Raw genomic sequence first — 17,116 nt, 5'->3', positions numbered from 1 at the left:
TGTGCGTTCTGATAGTCCAAGCCCAGCTGGAGTGCCGCTGTGCGTTCGGCTAGTCCAAGCCCAGCTGGAGTGCCGCTGTGCGTTCGGCTAGTCCAAGCCCAGCTGGAGTGCCCCTGTGTGTTTGGCTAGTCCAAGCCCAGCTGGAGTGCCCCTGTGCGTTCGGCTAGTCCAAGCCCAGCTGGAGTGCCCCTGTGTGTTTGGCTAGTCCAAGCCCAGCTGGAGTGCCCCTGTGCGTTCGGCTAGTCCAAGCCCAGCTGGAGTGCCACCGTGGGTTCTGCTAGTCCAAGCCCAGCTGGAGTGCCCCTGTGCGCTCTGCTAGTCCAAGCCAAGCTGGCGTGCCCCTGTGCGTTCTGCTAGGCCAAGCCAAGCTGGCGTGCCACCGTGGGTTCTGCTAGTCCAAGCCCAGCTGGAGTGCCCCTGTGCGCTCTGCTAGTCCAAGCCCAGCTGGAGTGCCCCGTGGGTTCTGCTGGTCCAAGCCCAGCTGGAGTGCCCCGTGGGTTCTGCTGGTCCAAGCCCAGCTGGAGTGCCCCCGTGGGTTCAGGTAGTCAGCTGGCGTGCCCCTGTGCATTCTGCTAGTTCATGCCCAGCTGGAGTGCCCCGTGGGTTCTGCTAGTCCCAGCCCAGCTGGAGTGGTCCCGTGGGTTCTGCTAGTCCAAGCCGGGAGCCTATGCTGGCCAAAGGCGAGGTAGGCCTGCTATGGCCTTACGTGGAGTGTCATCGCTCCAGTTCAGGTGCCCATCTGAGAATATTCAGGAACAGCAGCTGATTGGCCGGGCAGAGAGTGTCTAAGGGCAGGTGACAGGAACCATCCTCTGTCCCCCCTCTTTGCTGGTTTACTCACCAAATGCTTCATTATTGGCCGTCTCTCTATTGATCGAGCACTTGTGTGATCTTGCACAGGCGGCAGGCCATCTTCAAGGCAGCCGTGGCCTCACATTCTGATGCCACCATGATCCCTGTGCCCCAGATGCTCAGAGTTCTACCAGGGCCAGTGCCAGTCGCCCTAGCCAGGAGGCCGGCTGCATGCCCCGCCTGTGCTGGTGATGAGGGAACGGTGCAGGTGGGGGCTGATGTCAAACACCAGAGTATCATGAGGTCTCTCCTCCTGGTACACTTCCTTCCTGCCCCCAAACAGCTGCTCCCTTGACCAGATTAACATCCTGAGGGGGGGGGGGGGGCATGTGACAGTGCTAGGTTTAGTTAGTAAGCTGTTTTGGCACCTAAAGAAATGAAGCTGCAGCCTACGAGGCGCCTCCGCGGGCATGCTTTCTGACTGTCCCAGAAGAGGGGTTCATGTGTTTACTCAGCAAGGGGTGGGCAGAAGCAAGGCCTCTCCTTCAGGAGCAGCACGCTTCAGGCGTTACATGTGCCCACGGCACGCTAAGATCATTCAAGAGCAGCGTGCTTCAGCCACTACATGTGTCCGTGGCACGCTAAGGTCATTCAGCATTAGCACACTTCAGACGTTACATGTGCTCATGATACGCTGAGGACTTTTAGAAGCAGCACGCTTCAGCTGCTACATGTTCCTGCGACACACTAAGGTTATTCAGGAGCAGCACGCGTCAGGTGTTACATATGCCTGCGGAACACTAAGGTTATTCAGGAGCAGCACGCTTGAGATGTTATATGTGCCCACGGCACGCTAAGATCATTCAGGAGCAGCACGCTTCAGCCACTACATGTGTCTGCGGCACGTAAGGTCATTCAACAGCAGCACGGTTGAGGTTTTACATGTGCCCACGGCACGCTAAGGGCTTTCGGGAGCAGCGCGCTTCAGCCACTACATGTGTTCACGGCACGCCGAAGCCATTCAGGAGCAGCGCGCTTCAGGCGTTACATGTGCCCACGGCACACAGACATCTTTCAAGAGGAGCACGCTTCGGCACTGCGCATGGCCTGCTTCACTGGCTGCTCCGTCGAATGTCTACAGTGAGGCTCAGTTTCGGTGCAGCAGATACTGATGGCCCCGCCACACTCAGAACCCAGGATGATGCCACGAGCGCCCGGGGCCCCTCATCTCTATCTGCCACCCCTCCCCCCAGCCAGCATGTCCTGTCACCCAGCCAGACTTTCATTATATTTACATCCAGTGCTTGTACAACATGTGAAGCTTGAAGGAATCAGTAGGTCCCGCGGGTTTGGGCTCCAGGAGATTGAATGATTCTCAGTATGAGAAGCACCCAGTGGGGGTCAGGAGGGAAGGGGTGGGGGTTTTCCTTGGGGCATCACATTACAGTTTCTTTCTCTGTTAGCTGCTCACACAAGGCCCTGGGGCTTCCAGTTTTAGAGACAGGAAAAGACAGCAGATTAAGAACAGAGCCCCAAGGGTGGGAGACCCCAAGCCCCAGCTGGGTGGGCTTCTTATAGATCCCACCACCTAGGCCACCCTTTCTCAGAACATGCACACGTGTGACTTCATGAGGTGTATATACATTTCCAGTGATCCCACACTATATTTCCAGTGTTCCCAGCAGAGTTAAGATACACAGTAGGTTTCCGTGCCTCGAAGCACTACAGCAGGTGGTTGACGACTGGTCCAACCACACGCCTGGCAAGGTCCAGTGCATATCTCTCGAGCCCCGGAGGGCATCCTACTAGCAAGAGATCTAGAAGGTTCTACAGCTACTGCTAGGAAAGTTCAAGCAGAGGTCCAGTCAGGGGTCGTGGGAGAGTCCGTGGGTATTATCTCTCCATCGGGCCCGGGACGGCGACCAGGCCCGAAGGGACGATCCCGGGGCTGCCCACTCGCAGGAGTTACACCATGTTCATCGCGTCTTCCATCAGGAACTGGTGGATCTGCTGGAAGGACGGCCGGTCCTTGGCGTCGCGACACCAGCAGCTCAGCATCACCTCATAGAGCGCTTGTGGACAGACGGACGGGCGGCTCAGGTAGATCTGAAGGAAACAAGAGGATTGTCAGAGTATGGAGCAGAGAACAGACCAGGAGTAACAGAGAGTGATTGGGAAGCAGGGTACATACCACACGCATGTCCATCAATGTCTCAAGCTCATCTATCAACATGCAACACAGCAATGCTTTAGAATCAGTACATGTTAGACCTGACACCCTTGGCGTGGTTTTCCCCCCATCTTTTTGCCTCTGACTCATGTATTTTTGATGCTGTGCTGGATTTCGTTTTTGCTGGTTTAGATGCTTTGGACACTCTGCCACTGCTGATCAGTGCCAGAGTGTAAGTGCTCCCTATGTAAATTGTCATATTGATTGTGTATACCTGATTGGCATATTTGTATCACCCTGTAGTCCCTAGTAAAGTGCACTGCGTGTGCCAGGGCTGGTGATGACAGATGCTACTAGTCGGCCTGCAGCGCAGATTGCGCTACCCACATAAGTAGCCCTAAACTGGTGTCTCAGGCCTGCCAGCGCAGGGCCTGTGTGCAGTCAGTGGACTGCCATGTCCGCCTGGCCAGTGTCCCCACTGGCTGGGCCTAACCCTCCCCTGTCTGTGCACATCAGTCACCCCTATGGAAGGCTCAAGGTACCCCCCTGGGCAGGGTGCAGTGTATGGGTAAGGTAGAGCATGTACTAGTGCAGGTCACATGCTCTGGTAGTGAGCAGCAGCCATTTTGTGTGCTCCCTGCTGTAAGGTTATCTTGCTCCATAGAATAACATGGGGGAGGCTGGTCCCAATGGATACCAGCCTATCTTCTCATAGGAACAAGATGGGACATAAGTGATTGATATCCCTGAACTCAGAATTTAATAACACATCTTTTAGTAAAGATTGTTTTTAAATTCTGTGTTTGAGAATAGTACTTTTAGAAAGAGGCTGTTCTTTTGTCTAACCTTTCTGTGTGCCTGGGCCTGTTTGTGGATTGACTGTCTGGCTTGAGGGTGACAGGGGCTGCAGAGCCCCCAGGAGGTTGTCTGAGTCAAAATACAAAAATATATAAGGGGGGTTAATGTGGGTTGGTTTAATGACCATAGAACCTCACAACCCTAGGCAATCCGTAAATACAAAAAGGAGGCACATAGTCAAAGAACAGTGTGTGTTGTTGTGAATAGAAGTTAGTGGAAATAAAATTGAAATTACACCAGGCTGAAAAATTCCCATCAGCCCACAAAACGTGGCGGAAGCATCGTCATGTGGGAAACGGATGGTATATTCCAAATCTCACCCAACCCATCAATAGATGGTGCAGAGACCGGAAAACCGTAGTAACCTTCGAGCCACAATGTATTTCGGAGTGGTGCTGATGAATGTGCAGTGCTCAGAGAAAAGTGAGAAAGAAAATGTTAAAAACAACTACAGGAGCAGAAAATATGTTTATTGGGCACTGCTCTAGTGTTGTGATTAAGAACATGCGCTTTGTAGTCTGAAATTATAACTACAATGTGGCGCTAAGCAGTGTGGTCAACATGTTTCAGCTGTTAAAGACATTATCCAGCTTTCGTCAGGACCAGTGATCATAAAGATGCAACTGCAAAAATGGAACGGCAATTCAAAATGAAAAAAGTAATCCTACCAGTAATTTGGAGCCCCAATATTAGCCGGAAGAGACTCTAAATGAATTGTCCTTTTCCCAGCATTATGTGGGAAGTAACCTCACCTCACCCGGCACCCGCTCGGGAAAATGAGGCCCCGCTCTGTCCGTCGGTACCTCAGGCCAGCATCCGAGTGGGAGTGGAGTCAGCCCGTGGATGAAAGGCTGCATCTGCTGCCAGGGAAGTGGGAGGAGATAGCACCTGATAGTGAAAAGGGCTGTGCCTGCCTGACCACAATGCTGGCTCCACCTCCCTGCTGGGCGACTGTCACCTCTGTCCCTGATACTGAGAGGAAGAAGGAAGCCAGGAAAGCCCCAGTGCTCCAGCAACACCCAGAACTGGTTTAGACAGGGCTCAGGGCCCACTTTCACAAAGACTTCAAAGGACTTCAAAGGACTTCAAACACTTTTTGGGATATAAGAGAAGGACCCCTGACAACAGAAGATTAGATTCTACAATCAAGAGGAACCTCTGCTGGAAGAAGGACTGCTGGAGAACTGATGGAAGATTGCCTTGCTGTGTGCGCTAAGGGCTGACCTGTTCTGCTGACCAACTGAAGCTGAGGAGAAGAGGGACTTTGCTGTGTGCTGTGACCCTGCTTACTTGATCTCCAAGAGACTTTGCTGTGTGCTGTGTCTCCTAAACTGAATATCCAAGGGCCTGAGAAGAGCTGGCCTCCTGTTTGGAACCCAGGTTTAAAAGGTTCCTAAGCTTTGCCAAGAACTGCTGAGGAGATCGTGTGGTGTTCAGCCCCAGCGCATGTTTCTAATTGCCAGCTGTGAGGAACGATCGCTGTGCTCATCGGCACAGATTCAGGGGGAGGAGAGGCCCGCGGTGTTTCCCTGCGTCCAGGACCCCCCTGTCGATCTGCTGGTTAGAAACGGTCTAACCGCGACTTGTGGCCCCGAAAATCTCTTGCCGCCAAATCACCGTCGCGGCCCAGGGCCAGGAACACCCTACGAAGTCGCCGTTCATGACCAGGAGCTGCAGCGGTGAAGATCGAAGCCGCCGCGCTCCCATTTGCCCAACGAGACAACCCCTCCAGTAACGCCGCGCTGGGACTGGCACAGCGCTGCCGCGTCACCGCCGAGGCTGCGCACTGATTGGCTGCCGCCTCAGCATCATCAAGGGGGCTCTGCCCGGGAGCCGCGCTGTCATTGGCTGACTCCCGGGTGCTCACGGAGGCTCGTCTGCCGAGCCGCGACGTGATTGGGCCGCTGCGTGGAGCCGACGCCTGACGCCGCCGGGAGCTGTGTGCCGATTACCGAAGCCGGGAAGGAGTGCCTGACCACGCCGTGGGAATTGCCGAAGTGATCTCCGCCCCTGGCCTGCCGTCCCCGCTCGGAGAGCCGAGTTTGCTCCACGCCGCTCCCTGGAGTTCTGAGAGCGGGCGGAGAGCTGCCGGGACCAGCCGGGGCTAGCGGGAGTCTGCTCCGATCAGCGCAAAGGCGCTAGTAACCACCGGTGAGGCGCGCTCGCATTGGCTGGGGCCTCACTAGTTCAAAGGCCTAATTGGAAAGTTATTAACACGCTGGCATTGCTTTAGTTACTTGTTTCAAGAGCTGATTCGAGACAAGTCAGGAGCATTATTTTTTCTTCCACTGAGTTAAGAGATTAAAGACTATTCTTATACATAAGAACTTCCTAATTGCGAGTAACCATTATGATTAAGTGCAACCTTTTCTTCAAAGAAGCAACCATTGTGTATTGTTGAGTTTTACTTGCTGCAACTAGATAAAGTTATATTTTTTATATATACTTACCTGTGTGGTCTCAGTTTGTGGTGGATTGGGGATTATTGTTGTGTTAAGTGCATTTATTATACACATTGCCTTAGGGATAAGCCTGTCTGCTCGTGCCAAGCTACCTAGAGGGTGAGCAGGGGTTATCTACTGTGTGTAATTCTTCACCCTGACTAGAAGCAAGGGATCCCTACTTGGTCTAAGGTACTTACCTCTGCCAATTAGAGACCCCCAGATCTAACAGTACATAATACTTTCATAGCTGGTACATCAATGTGCAACACTGTAACACTTGTTGGAATTAGTGCATCAAAGTGCAACACTAAAAGGCATTTTAGAATTAGTGCAACAATGTGTATTGGTAAAACTTGTTTCAAATTTAGTACATGGACATGTAACACAGTAATGCTCTTTAAAATTGTGCATCCATGGGCCACGCCATAAGGCTCTTTAGAATGAGTACATCCATGTGCCACGCCATAAGGCTCTTTAGAATGAGTGCATCCATCTGCCACGCTGATAGGCTCTTTAGAATGAATACATCCATGGGCCACGCCATAAGGCTCTTTAGAATGAGTGCATCCATGTGTCATGCCATTAGGCTCTTTAGAATGAGTGCCTCCATGGGTCATGCCATAAGCTCTATAGAATGAGTACATCCATGGGTCATGCCATAAGGCTTTTTAGAATGAGTACATCCATGTGCCATGCCATAAGGCCCTTTAGATGGAGTACATCCTTAGGCCACGCCATAAGGCTCTTTAGAATGAGTACATCCATGTGCCACGGCATAAGGCTCTTTAGAATGAGTACATCCATGGGTCATGCCATAAGGCTCTTTAGAATGAGTACATTCATGGGCCATGCCTTAAGGCTCTTTAGAATGAGTACATCCATGGGCCATGCCATAAGGCTCTTTAGAATGAGTACATCCATGTTCCACGGCATAAGGCTCTTTAGAATGAGTACATCCATGGGCCACGCCATAAGGCTCTTTAGAATGAGTACATCCATGGGCCACGCCGTAAGGCTCTTTAGAATGAGTATATCCATGGGCCACGCCATAAGGCTCTTTAGAATGAGTGCATCCATGGGCCACGCCATAAGGCTCTTTAGAATGAGTACATCCATGGGTCATGCCATAAGGCTCAGTAGAATGAGTGCATCCATGGGTACCGCCATAAGGCTCTTTAGAATGAGCACATCCATGGGCCACGCCATAAGGCTCTTTAGAATGAGTACATCTATGGGCCACGGCATAAGGCTCTTTACAATGAGTACATCCATGGGCCACGACGTAAGGCTCTTTAGAATGAGTGCATCCATGGGTACCGCCATAAGGCTCTTTAGAATGAGTGCATCCATGTGCCACGGCATAAGGCTCTTTAGAATGAGTGCATCCATGTACCACGGCATAAGGCTCTTTAGAATGAGTGCATCCATGTGCCATGGCATAAGGCACTTTAGAATGAGTACATCCATGGGCCACGCCATAAGGCTCTTTAGAATGAGTACATCCATGGGCCACGGCATAAGGCTCTTTAGAATGAGTGCATCCATGGGCCACGGCATACGGCTCTTTAGAATGAGTGCATCCATGGGCCACGCCATAAGGCTCAGTAGAATGAGTGCATCCATGGGTACCGCCATAAGGCTCTTTAGAATGAGCACATCTATGGGCCACGGCATAAGGCTCTTTACAATGAGTACATCCATGGGCCACGCCATGAGGCTCTTTAGAATGAGTGCATCCATGGGTCACGCCATAAGCTCTTTAGAATGAGTGCATCCATGGGCCACAGCATAAGGCTCTTTAGAATGAGTGCATCCATGGGCCACGCCATAAGGCTCTTTAGAATGAGCACATCCATGGGTCACGGCATAAGGCTCTTTAGAATGAGCGCATCCATGGGCCACGGCATAAGGCTCTTTAGAATGAGTACATCCTTGGGCCACGCCATAAGGCTCTTTAGAATGAGTGCATCCATGGGCCACGACGTAAGGCTCTTTGGAATGAGTGCATCCATGGGCCACGCCATAAGGCTCAGTAGAATGAGTGCATCCATGGGTACCGCCATAAGGCTCTTTAGAATGAGTGCATCCATGGGCCACGGCATAAGGCTCTTTACAATGAGTACATCCATGGGCCACGGCATAAGGCTCTTTAGAATGAGTGCATCCATGGGCCACGCCATAAGGCTCTTTAGAATGAGCACATCCATGGGTCACGGCATAAGGCTCTTTAGAATGAGTGCATCCATGTACCACGGCATAAGGCTCTTTAGAATGAGTGCATCCATGGGCCACAGCATAAGGCTCTTTAGAATGAGTACATCCATGGGCCACGCCATAAGGCTCTTTAGAATGAGTGCATCCATGTACCACGGCATAAGGCTCTTTAGAATGAGTGCATCCATGTGCCATGGCATAAGGCACTTTAGAATGAGTACATCCATGGGCCACGCCATAAGGCTCTTTAGAATGAGTACATCCATGGGCCACGGCATAAGGCTCTTTAGAATGAGCACATCTATGGGCCACGGCATAAGGCTCTTTACAATGAGTACATCCATGGGCCACGCCATAAGGCTCTTTAGAATGAGTACATCCATGGGCCACGCCATGAGGCTCTTTAGAATGAGTGCATCCATGGGCCACGGCATAAGGCTCTTTAGAATGAGTGCATCCATGGGTCATGCCATAAGCTCTTTAGAATGAGTGCATCCATGGGCCACGCCATAAGGCTCTTTAGAATGAGCACATCCATGGGTCACTGCATAAGGCTCTTTAGAATGAGTGCATCCATGGGCCACGGCATAAGGCTCTTTAGAATGAGTGCATCCATGGGCCACGGCATAAGGCTCTTTAGAATGAGTGCATCCATGGGCCACGACGTAAGGCTCTTTGGAATGAGTGCATCCATGGGCCACGGCATAAGGCTCTTTAGAATGAGTCCATCCATGGGTCATGCCATAAGCTCTTTAGAATGAGTACATCCATGGGTCACACCATAAGGCTCTTTAGAATGAGCACATCCATGGGCCACGGCATAAGGCTCTTTAGAATGAGTGCATCCATGGGCCACGCCATAAGGCTCTTTAGAATGAGTGCATCCATGGGCCACGACGTAAGGCTCTTTAGAATGAGTGCATCCATGGGCCACGACGTAAGGCTCTTTGGAATGAGTGCATCCATGGGCCACGGCATAAGGCTCTTTAGAATGAGTCCATTCATGGGTCATGCCATAAGCTCTTTAGAATGAGTACATCCATGGGTCATGCCATAAGGCTCTTTAGAATGAGTGCATCCATGGGTCACGCCATAAGGCTCTTTAGAATGAGTGCATCCATGTACCACGGCATAAGGCTCTTTAGAATGAGTGCATCCATGTGCCACGCCATGAGGCTCTTTAGAATGAGTGCATCCATGGACCACGCCATAAGGCTCTTTAGAATGAGTGCATCCATGGGCCACGACGTAAGGCTCTTTGGAATGAGTGCATCCATGTGCCATGGCATAAGGCACTTTAGAATGAGTGCATCCATGGGCCACGCCATAAGGCTCTTTAGAATGAGTCCATTCATGGGTCATGCCATAAGCTCTTTAGAATGAGTACATCCATGGGTCATGCCATAAGGCTCTTTAGAATGAGTGCATCCATGGGTCACGCCATAAGGCTCTTTAGAATGAGTGCATCCATGGGCCACGCCATAAGGCTCTTTAGAATGAGTGCATCCATGGACCACGGCATAAGGCTCTTTAGAATGAGTGCATCCATGGGTCACGCCATAAGGCTCTTTAGAATGAGTACATCCATGGGCCACGCCATAAGGCTCTTTAGAATGAGTGCATACATTCGCCACGCCATAAGGCTCTTTAGAATGAGTCAATCCATGTGCCATGGCATAAGGCTCTTTAGAATGAGTACATCCATGGGCCACGCCATAAGGCTCTTTAGAATGAGTGCATACATTCGCCACGCCATAAGGCTCTTTAAAATTGTGCATCTATGGGCCACGCCATAAGGCTCTTTAGAATGAGCACATCTATGGGCCACGGCATAAGGCTCTTTAGAATGAGTACATCCATGGGCCACGCCATAAGGCTCTTTAGAATGAGCACATCCATGGGCCACGGCATAAGGCTCTTTAGAATGAGTACATCCATGGGCCACGCCATAAGGCTCTTTAGAATGAGTGCATCCATGGGCCACGCCATAAGGCTCTTTAGAATGAGCACATCCATGGGTCACGGCATAAGGCTCTTTAGAATGAGTACATCCTTGGGCCACGCCATAAGGCTCTTTAGAATGAGTGCATCCATGGGCCACGACGTAAGGCTCTTTGGAATGAGTGCATCCATGGGCCACGCTGATAGGCTCTTTAGAATGAGTCCATCCATGGGTCATGCCATAAGCTCTTTAGAATGAGTACATCCATGGGTCACACCATAAGGCTCTTTAGAATGAGTGCATCCATGGGTACCGCCATAAGGCTCTTTAGAATGAGTGCATCCATGTGCCACGGCATAAGGCTCTTTAGAATGAGTGCATCCATGTACCACGGCATAAGGCTCTTTAGAATGAGTGCATCCATGTGCCATGGCATAAGGCACTTTAGAATGAGTACATCCATGGGCCACGCCATAAAGCTCTTTAGAATGAGTACATCCATGGGCCACGGCATAAGGCTCTTTAGAATGAGCACATCTATGGGCCACGGCATAAGGCTCTTTACAATGAGTACATCCATGGGCCACGCCATAAGGCTCTTTAGAATGAGTACATCCATGGGCCACGGCATAAGGCTCTTTAGAATGAGTGCATCCATGTGCCATGGCATAAGGCACTTTAGAATGAGTACATCCATGGGCCACGCCATGAGGCTCTTTAGAATGAGTGCATCCATGGGTCACGCCATAAGCTCTTTAGAATGAGTGCATCCATGGGCCACAGCATAAGGCTCTTTAGAATGAGTGCATCCATGGGCCACGCCATAAGGCTCTTTAGAATGAGCACATCCATGGGTCACGGCATAAGGCTCTTTAGAATGAGTGCATCCATGGGCCACGGCATAAGGCTCTTTAGAATGAGTACATCCTTGGGCCACGCCATAAGGCTCTTTAGAATGAGTGCATCCATGGGCCACGACGTAAGGCTCTTTGGAATGAGTGCATCCATGGGCCACGGCATAAGGCTCTTTAGAATGAGTCCATCCATGGGTCATGCCATAAGCTCTTTAGAATGAGTACATCCATGGGTCACACCATAAGGCTCTTTAGAATGAGCACATCTATGGGCCACGGCATAAGGCTCTTTAGAATGAGTGCATCCATGGGCCACGCCATAAGGCTCTTTAGAATGAGTACATCCATGGGTCACGCCATAAGGCTCTTTAGAATGAGCACATCCATGGGCCACGGCATAAGGCTCTTTAGAATGAGTGCATCCATGGGCCACGCCATAAGGCTCTTTAGAATGAGTACATCCATGGGTCACGGCATAAGGCTCTTTGGAATGAGTGCATCCATGGGCCACGGCATAAGGCTCTTTGGAATGAGTGCATCCATGGGCCACGGCATAAGGCTCTTTAAAGAATGAGTACATCCATGGGTCATGCCATAAGGCTCTTTAGAATGAGTGCATCCATGGGTCACGCCATAAGGCTCTTTAGAATGAGTGCATCCATGTGCTAAGGCATAAGGCTCTTTAGAATGAGTGCATCCATGGGCCACGCCATAAGGCTCTTTAGAATGAGTGCATCCATGTGCTAAGGCATAAGGCTCTTTAGAATGAGTGCATCCATGGGCCACGCCATAAGGCTCTTTAGAATGAGTGCATCTATGGGCCACGCCATAAGGCTCTTTAGAATGAGTGCATCCATGGGCCATGCCATAAGGCTCTTTAGAATGAGTGCATCCATGGGCCACGCCATAAGGCTCTTTAGAATGAGTACATCCATGGGCCACGCCATAAGGCTCTTTAGAATGAGTGCATCCATGGGCCACGCCATAAGGCTCTTTAGAATGAGTACATCCATGGGCCACGCCATAAGGCTCTTTAGAATGAGTGCATCCATGGGCCACGCCATAAGGCTCTTTAGAATGAGTACATCCATGGGCCACGCCATAAGGCTCTTTAGAATCAGTGCATCCATGGGCCACGCCATAAGGCTCTTTAGAATGAGTGCATCCATGGGCCACGCCATATGGCTCTTTAGAATGAGTGCATCCATGGGCCACGCCATAAGGCTCTTTAGAAGCAGTGCATCCATGGGCCACGCCATAAGGCTCTTTAGAATGAGTGCATCCATGGGCCACGGCATAAGGCTCTTTAGAATGAGTACATCCATGGGCCACGGCATAAGGCTCTTTAGAATGAGTGCATCCATGGGCCACGGCATAAGGCTCTTTAGAATGAGTACATCCATGGGCCACGGCATAAGGCTCTTTAGAATGAGTACATCCATGGGCCACGCCATAAGGCTCAGTAGAATGAGTGCATCAATGGGCCACGGCATAAGGCTCTTTAGAATGAGTACATCCATGGGCCATGCCATAAGGCTCTTTAGAATGAGTGCATCCTTGGGCCACGCCATAAAGCTTCTCATAGCTAGTGTGTTAATGTACAGTCTTTAGATAGATTTTATAATCATTACAAACCAGTGCAAAGCTTGAATTCTTTTTGTAACAGTGCATTAATAAGTAGCTATACCCTCTTTCCTAAACAGTAACACAAAATATGTTTTCACAGACCTTTGGCTTTGGCCCGGGATGAGGAGGGGGAGTCATTGCAGGGTCTACAGAGGTAATCGCTTGTGCAGCCATTGCACCGCGAGACTAAACCCTACTGTGCATGGCTGCCATGCAGCGGCAGGACCTCTGGAGAGCCTAGCGTCACACTGTGCACAGCAGGCTGAGACGCAAGGCGCTTCTCACTGTGCACAGCAGTCTGAGACGCAGGGCGCTTCGCACTGTGCACAGCAGGCTGAGACGCAAGTCCTGCCCTATTGCCCTGCATCAGCTTTTGTGCCTCTGGAGAAGTGGTGAATGGACTTCTGCCATATACAATGCTCTTGGAAAACAAGCCCTAGAGACGGGTAATAAGCCATCTGCTAGAACACTGAGCTAGATGCATAAGACCTTTGGATGTGCACAGCGGCGTGAGCCAAACCCATCATCTGAACGGCGAACATACACTATTTGTAAGTGCTTAGTTATTCTAATTTTAAAATAATGTATAGGGGGGCTGGGAGTAGGGCCTGGCCGACAGTCAGCCTCCGCACCAGCCTCATGCCTCTAAACCAGCTGTGCACGGCCCTCAGCTGTAGGCACTGTGCTCAGCGGACACTGCCTGGACCAAGCCAAGAACCAATCCCCATGGAAGTCAAACCCTATGCCTTAGAACCAGCTGTGCACGGCCTTCGGGTTGTGCAGATAGGTCTGGGTATTCCACGTGGCCTGGCACCACCTCTTTATGCCACTAAACCAGCTGTGCACAGGCACCGGCTTTGCTGATCAAGCTCTGGGTGCATCCTCTCTCCTCCAGCCCCGTGTCAATGAACCAGCCTTGCACGGCCATCGGTAGCACAGAGCACACTGCGGGCGCAGGGCCTGGACTCTGGCCAGATACATCAACCCAACACTAGCTGGCAGGAGTCTGCAAAGCATGTGATCTACAGCTCACTTGCCTCGAACACTAATCTTATCAAGTGCAGGTTCCTCATGAAGTGCCAATGTTACCAGCAAATGAGCACTTTTCTTTCGCCTTCCCTTCTTAACAGTGACCACACTATGAATCGGGACAACCTTCAAAATGTTAACCGACGGCTGAGCAGGCCATGTTACTGCCAAATTTGGGCAGAGATATCAAACGCTGACAGACTTATTAGCAAATCAAAGATCTTTTTGACCCTTTCCTTTTTAAAGTTGCCGCGCCCAACAGGGATTGCCACGAAACCTGAAATTCCTGCACTGGGTGACGCTCGGTAACAGCCGGACACATTTGATGCAAAATTATGAAACAGCATCAAAGTTGTAAGTTAAAATGTATTGACCCCCACCCCCTTTGATGAACCGCCTAAATCTTGATACGCCAATAGAAAACTAAGGCCTGATTACGATCTTGGTGGATGGGAGACAGTGTCACAAAAGTGACGGATATCCCATTTGCCGTATTTACGAGTGCCGCTCTTAATATGGCGGACGGGATGTCGTTTGTGACGGAGTCTTCCATCCAACAACATCTGAACCAGGCCCCAATTCTTTTAAGCTTCTGCCACGTTTTGTGCAGACTCATCACACACCATCACATTTATCAATGAATGAATGAACATTCGTTTGTCTGCTCTTGTTCTCGAGCGCCCCCTTTGATGGACACATCCGTGATGGATATCCCGCCCACAGAAATATAAATGCAATCGGATATAATGGTATTCATATTTCGGCGGACAGGACATACGTCATTGAGTAACCCAACTGCCAAGATCGCAATCAGGCCCTATGTAAAATATGGAAAATGCTACTTACCAGTATGTATCGGTTCTTGGCATGTAGAGCTGCAGATTCACACACTGTGCATAGATCGCCATCTGGTGTTGGGTCCGGATGTTTACACTTTGTTGTTGTCCTGGAAAAGTCTTTGGAAGTCACGAGATAGGTGACTCCTCCTTTGGACTACAGTGCGCATGGGCATCGGCTCCATTTTCAGATTGCTTTTTCGCCAGTGAGGGAAATGATGGAGTTTTGAGAGAAAAATAAAAGATGCCTATGTATGCTGTATCTAAATAATATAATTCTGGAACAGATAAAGGTAGCCGGGGAGGTGGGTGGGCGTGTGTGAATCTGCAGCCCTACATGCCAAGAACAGAGGGATACTGTTAGGTAGCATTTTACGTTCGAGGCATATGAGCTGCAGATCACACACTGTGCATAGATTGCATAGCAGTACTTCACCTTACCAGTGACCACTAGTATCTGTTGCAGGTATTTGAAACAGTGTTTTGGGTACAGCCTGGCCCACACTAGCTTGCTGCTTGGCTTGCACATCTACACAATAGTGTTTTGTGAATGTGTGCGGTGTAGCCCATGTAGCTGCTTTGCAGATGTCATCTAAGGGACTGTTCCCTAAGAAAGCCATTGAAGCCCCTATTTTCCTAGTAGATTGGCTTTAGGGGGAATAGTTAATGTACGTTTTGCTTTTTGATAGCAAATTTGTATGTATTTGACAATCCACCTTGCAATTCCAACTTTTGATATAGGATTGCCGTAATGTGGTGGTGAGAAGGATACAAAAAGTTGTTGAGTTTTCCGAAAAGGTTTTGTTCTGTCAATATAATAAAGGAGTGCTCTTTTTACATCTAGTGTATGAAGAGCTCTTTCTGCAACAGTTTGTCTTTGCAAGAAGAATATTGGCAACTCTACAGACTGGTTAAGATGAAAAGAAGAAATAACTTTAGTAAGAAATGTTGAGTTTGCCCTGAGAACTACTTTATTGTGATGGAGTTGTAAAAATGGTTCCTGAATAGTAAGTTCTTGAAGCTCACTGACTCTTCTAAGGGAAGTAATGGCTACTAGGAAAGCAACTTTCCATGTAAGGAATTGTAATTCACATTTGTGCAGGGGTTCGAATGGAGGACCCATGAGTCTTGTGAGGACAATATTTAAGTTCCACACAGGTGAGGGTGGTACTCTAGGTGGAATTATTATTTTGAGTCCTTCCATAAATGCTTTGATGGCAGGTACTCTGAATAGTGACACATGTTGTCTGTTCTGTAAGTAGGCTGCTATAGCAGCAAGGTCTAACCTGATAGACGTGTATGCTAGGTTAGACCTTTGTAGATGTAGCAGGTAACCTATGATGTGTAGAATTGACACATCTAAGGGATTGATGTTGTTATTGTTGCAGTATATAACAAATCTTTTCCACTTGCTGCATAGCAAGCTCTCGTGGTGGGCGTCTAGCTTCTTTGATAACATTCATGCAGTCAGGGGGAAGGTTAAGGTATACAAACTCTAGGTCATCAGGAGCCAGATCACTAGGTTGAGCTGTGCTGGATCTGGATGTCCGATTCTCCATGGTTCTGGGTTAGGAGATGTGGAGAGAGGTGTAATTTTTGGTGCGGGACTACCGACAGTTCCAGTAATGTGGTGTACCACGGTTGTCTGGCCCATGTTGGAGCAACTAGGATGAGAGTCAGTGAGTGTTGTTGCAGTTTCCGCACCACCAGTGGAATGAGTGGGAGAGACGGAAAAGCGTACGCAAATCTGCCTGACCAATTCATCCATATTGCATTGCCTTTGGACTTTAGATCGAAAATCGCTCTAAATTTAAAGCACTCTGCTTCATGCACAGAATCAACGCCGGGAAGGCTCACAGCTATCTTAGTGCTTTGGTTAAACAATACATCCCCACTCGTCACCTACGCTCGTCAAAGCAGGCCAAATTCGTGACCCCTGGGTTCAAACGGGCTTGGATGGGTGGTCGTTCTTTTGCTCAATTGGCCCCTGCATTGTGGAATTCATTACCACTTTTACTCTGCCATGAGCATAACTCTGTCAGATTTCGGAAAGGCATCAAGACATGGCTATTCAATCAGTACGCTCCATTGATTACTCCTCTTCTTAGCATATGTCCATAGGCGCCGGAAACCTCCGGGTAGTTGTTGCGCCATACAAGTATACATTTAATAATAATAACAATGGGTGTGGATACCTGGAGGCCAAGCTTGGGCATTTGGCGTTTTCGTGGGTTGCGAAGAGATCGATCTCTGGCTGGCCCCACAGCTGGAAAAATGGTTGAAGACCTTGCGGATGCAGTTCCCTCTCGTGAGTCTGTGGTGTTTGACGACTCAACAGATCTGCTATGCTG

The 17,116-nt window shown here is 49.8% G+C and overlaps 1 protein-coding gene across 1 annotated transcript in view; it reads right to left on the bottom strand.

Moving 5' to 3' along the window:
• Window positions 1-2,428: 2,428 nt before the first annotated feature.
• Window positions 2,429-17,116, bottom strand: part of DDR1 (discoidin domain receptor tyrosine kinase 1) — a 296,382-nt gene continuing 281,694 nt past the window's right edge. Inside the window, exon 18 of the mRNA XM_078641698.1 lies at window positions 2,429-2,898. Within this exon, the coding sequence (XP_078497824.1) occupies window positions 2,758-2,898 (141 nt within the window). The 3' untranslated portion in view covers window positions 2,429-2,757. The remainder of the gene's footprint in view (window positions 2,899-17,116) is intronic.

This window comes from Lissotriton helveticus, chromosome 5_1 (assembly GCF_964261635.1).
Source record: "Lissotriton helveticus chromosome 5_1, aLisHel1.1, whole genome shotgun sequence".
NCBI classification, from domain to species: Eukaryota; Metazoa; Chordata; class Amphibia; order Caudata; family Salamandridae; genus Lissotriton; species Lissotriton helveticus.
This window is presented reverse-complemented; position numbering and strand designations above follow the sequence as displayed.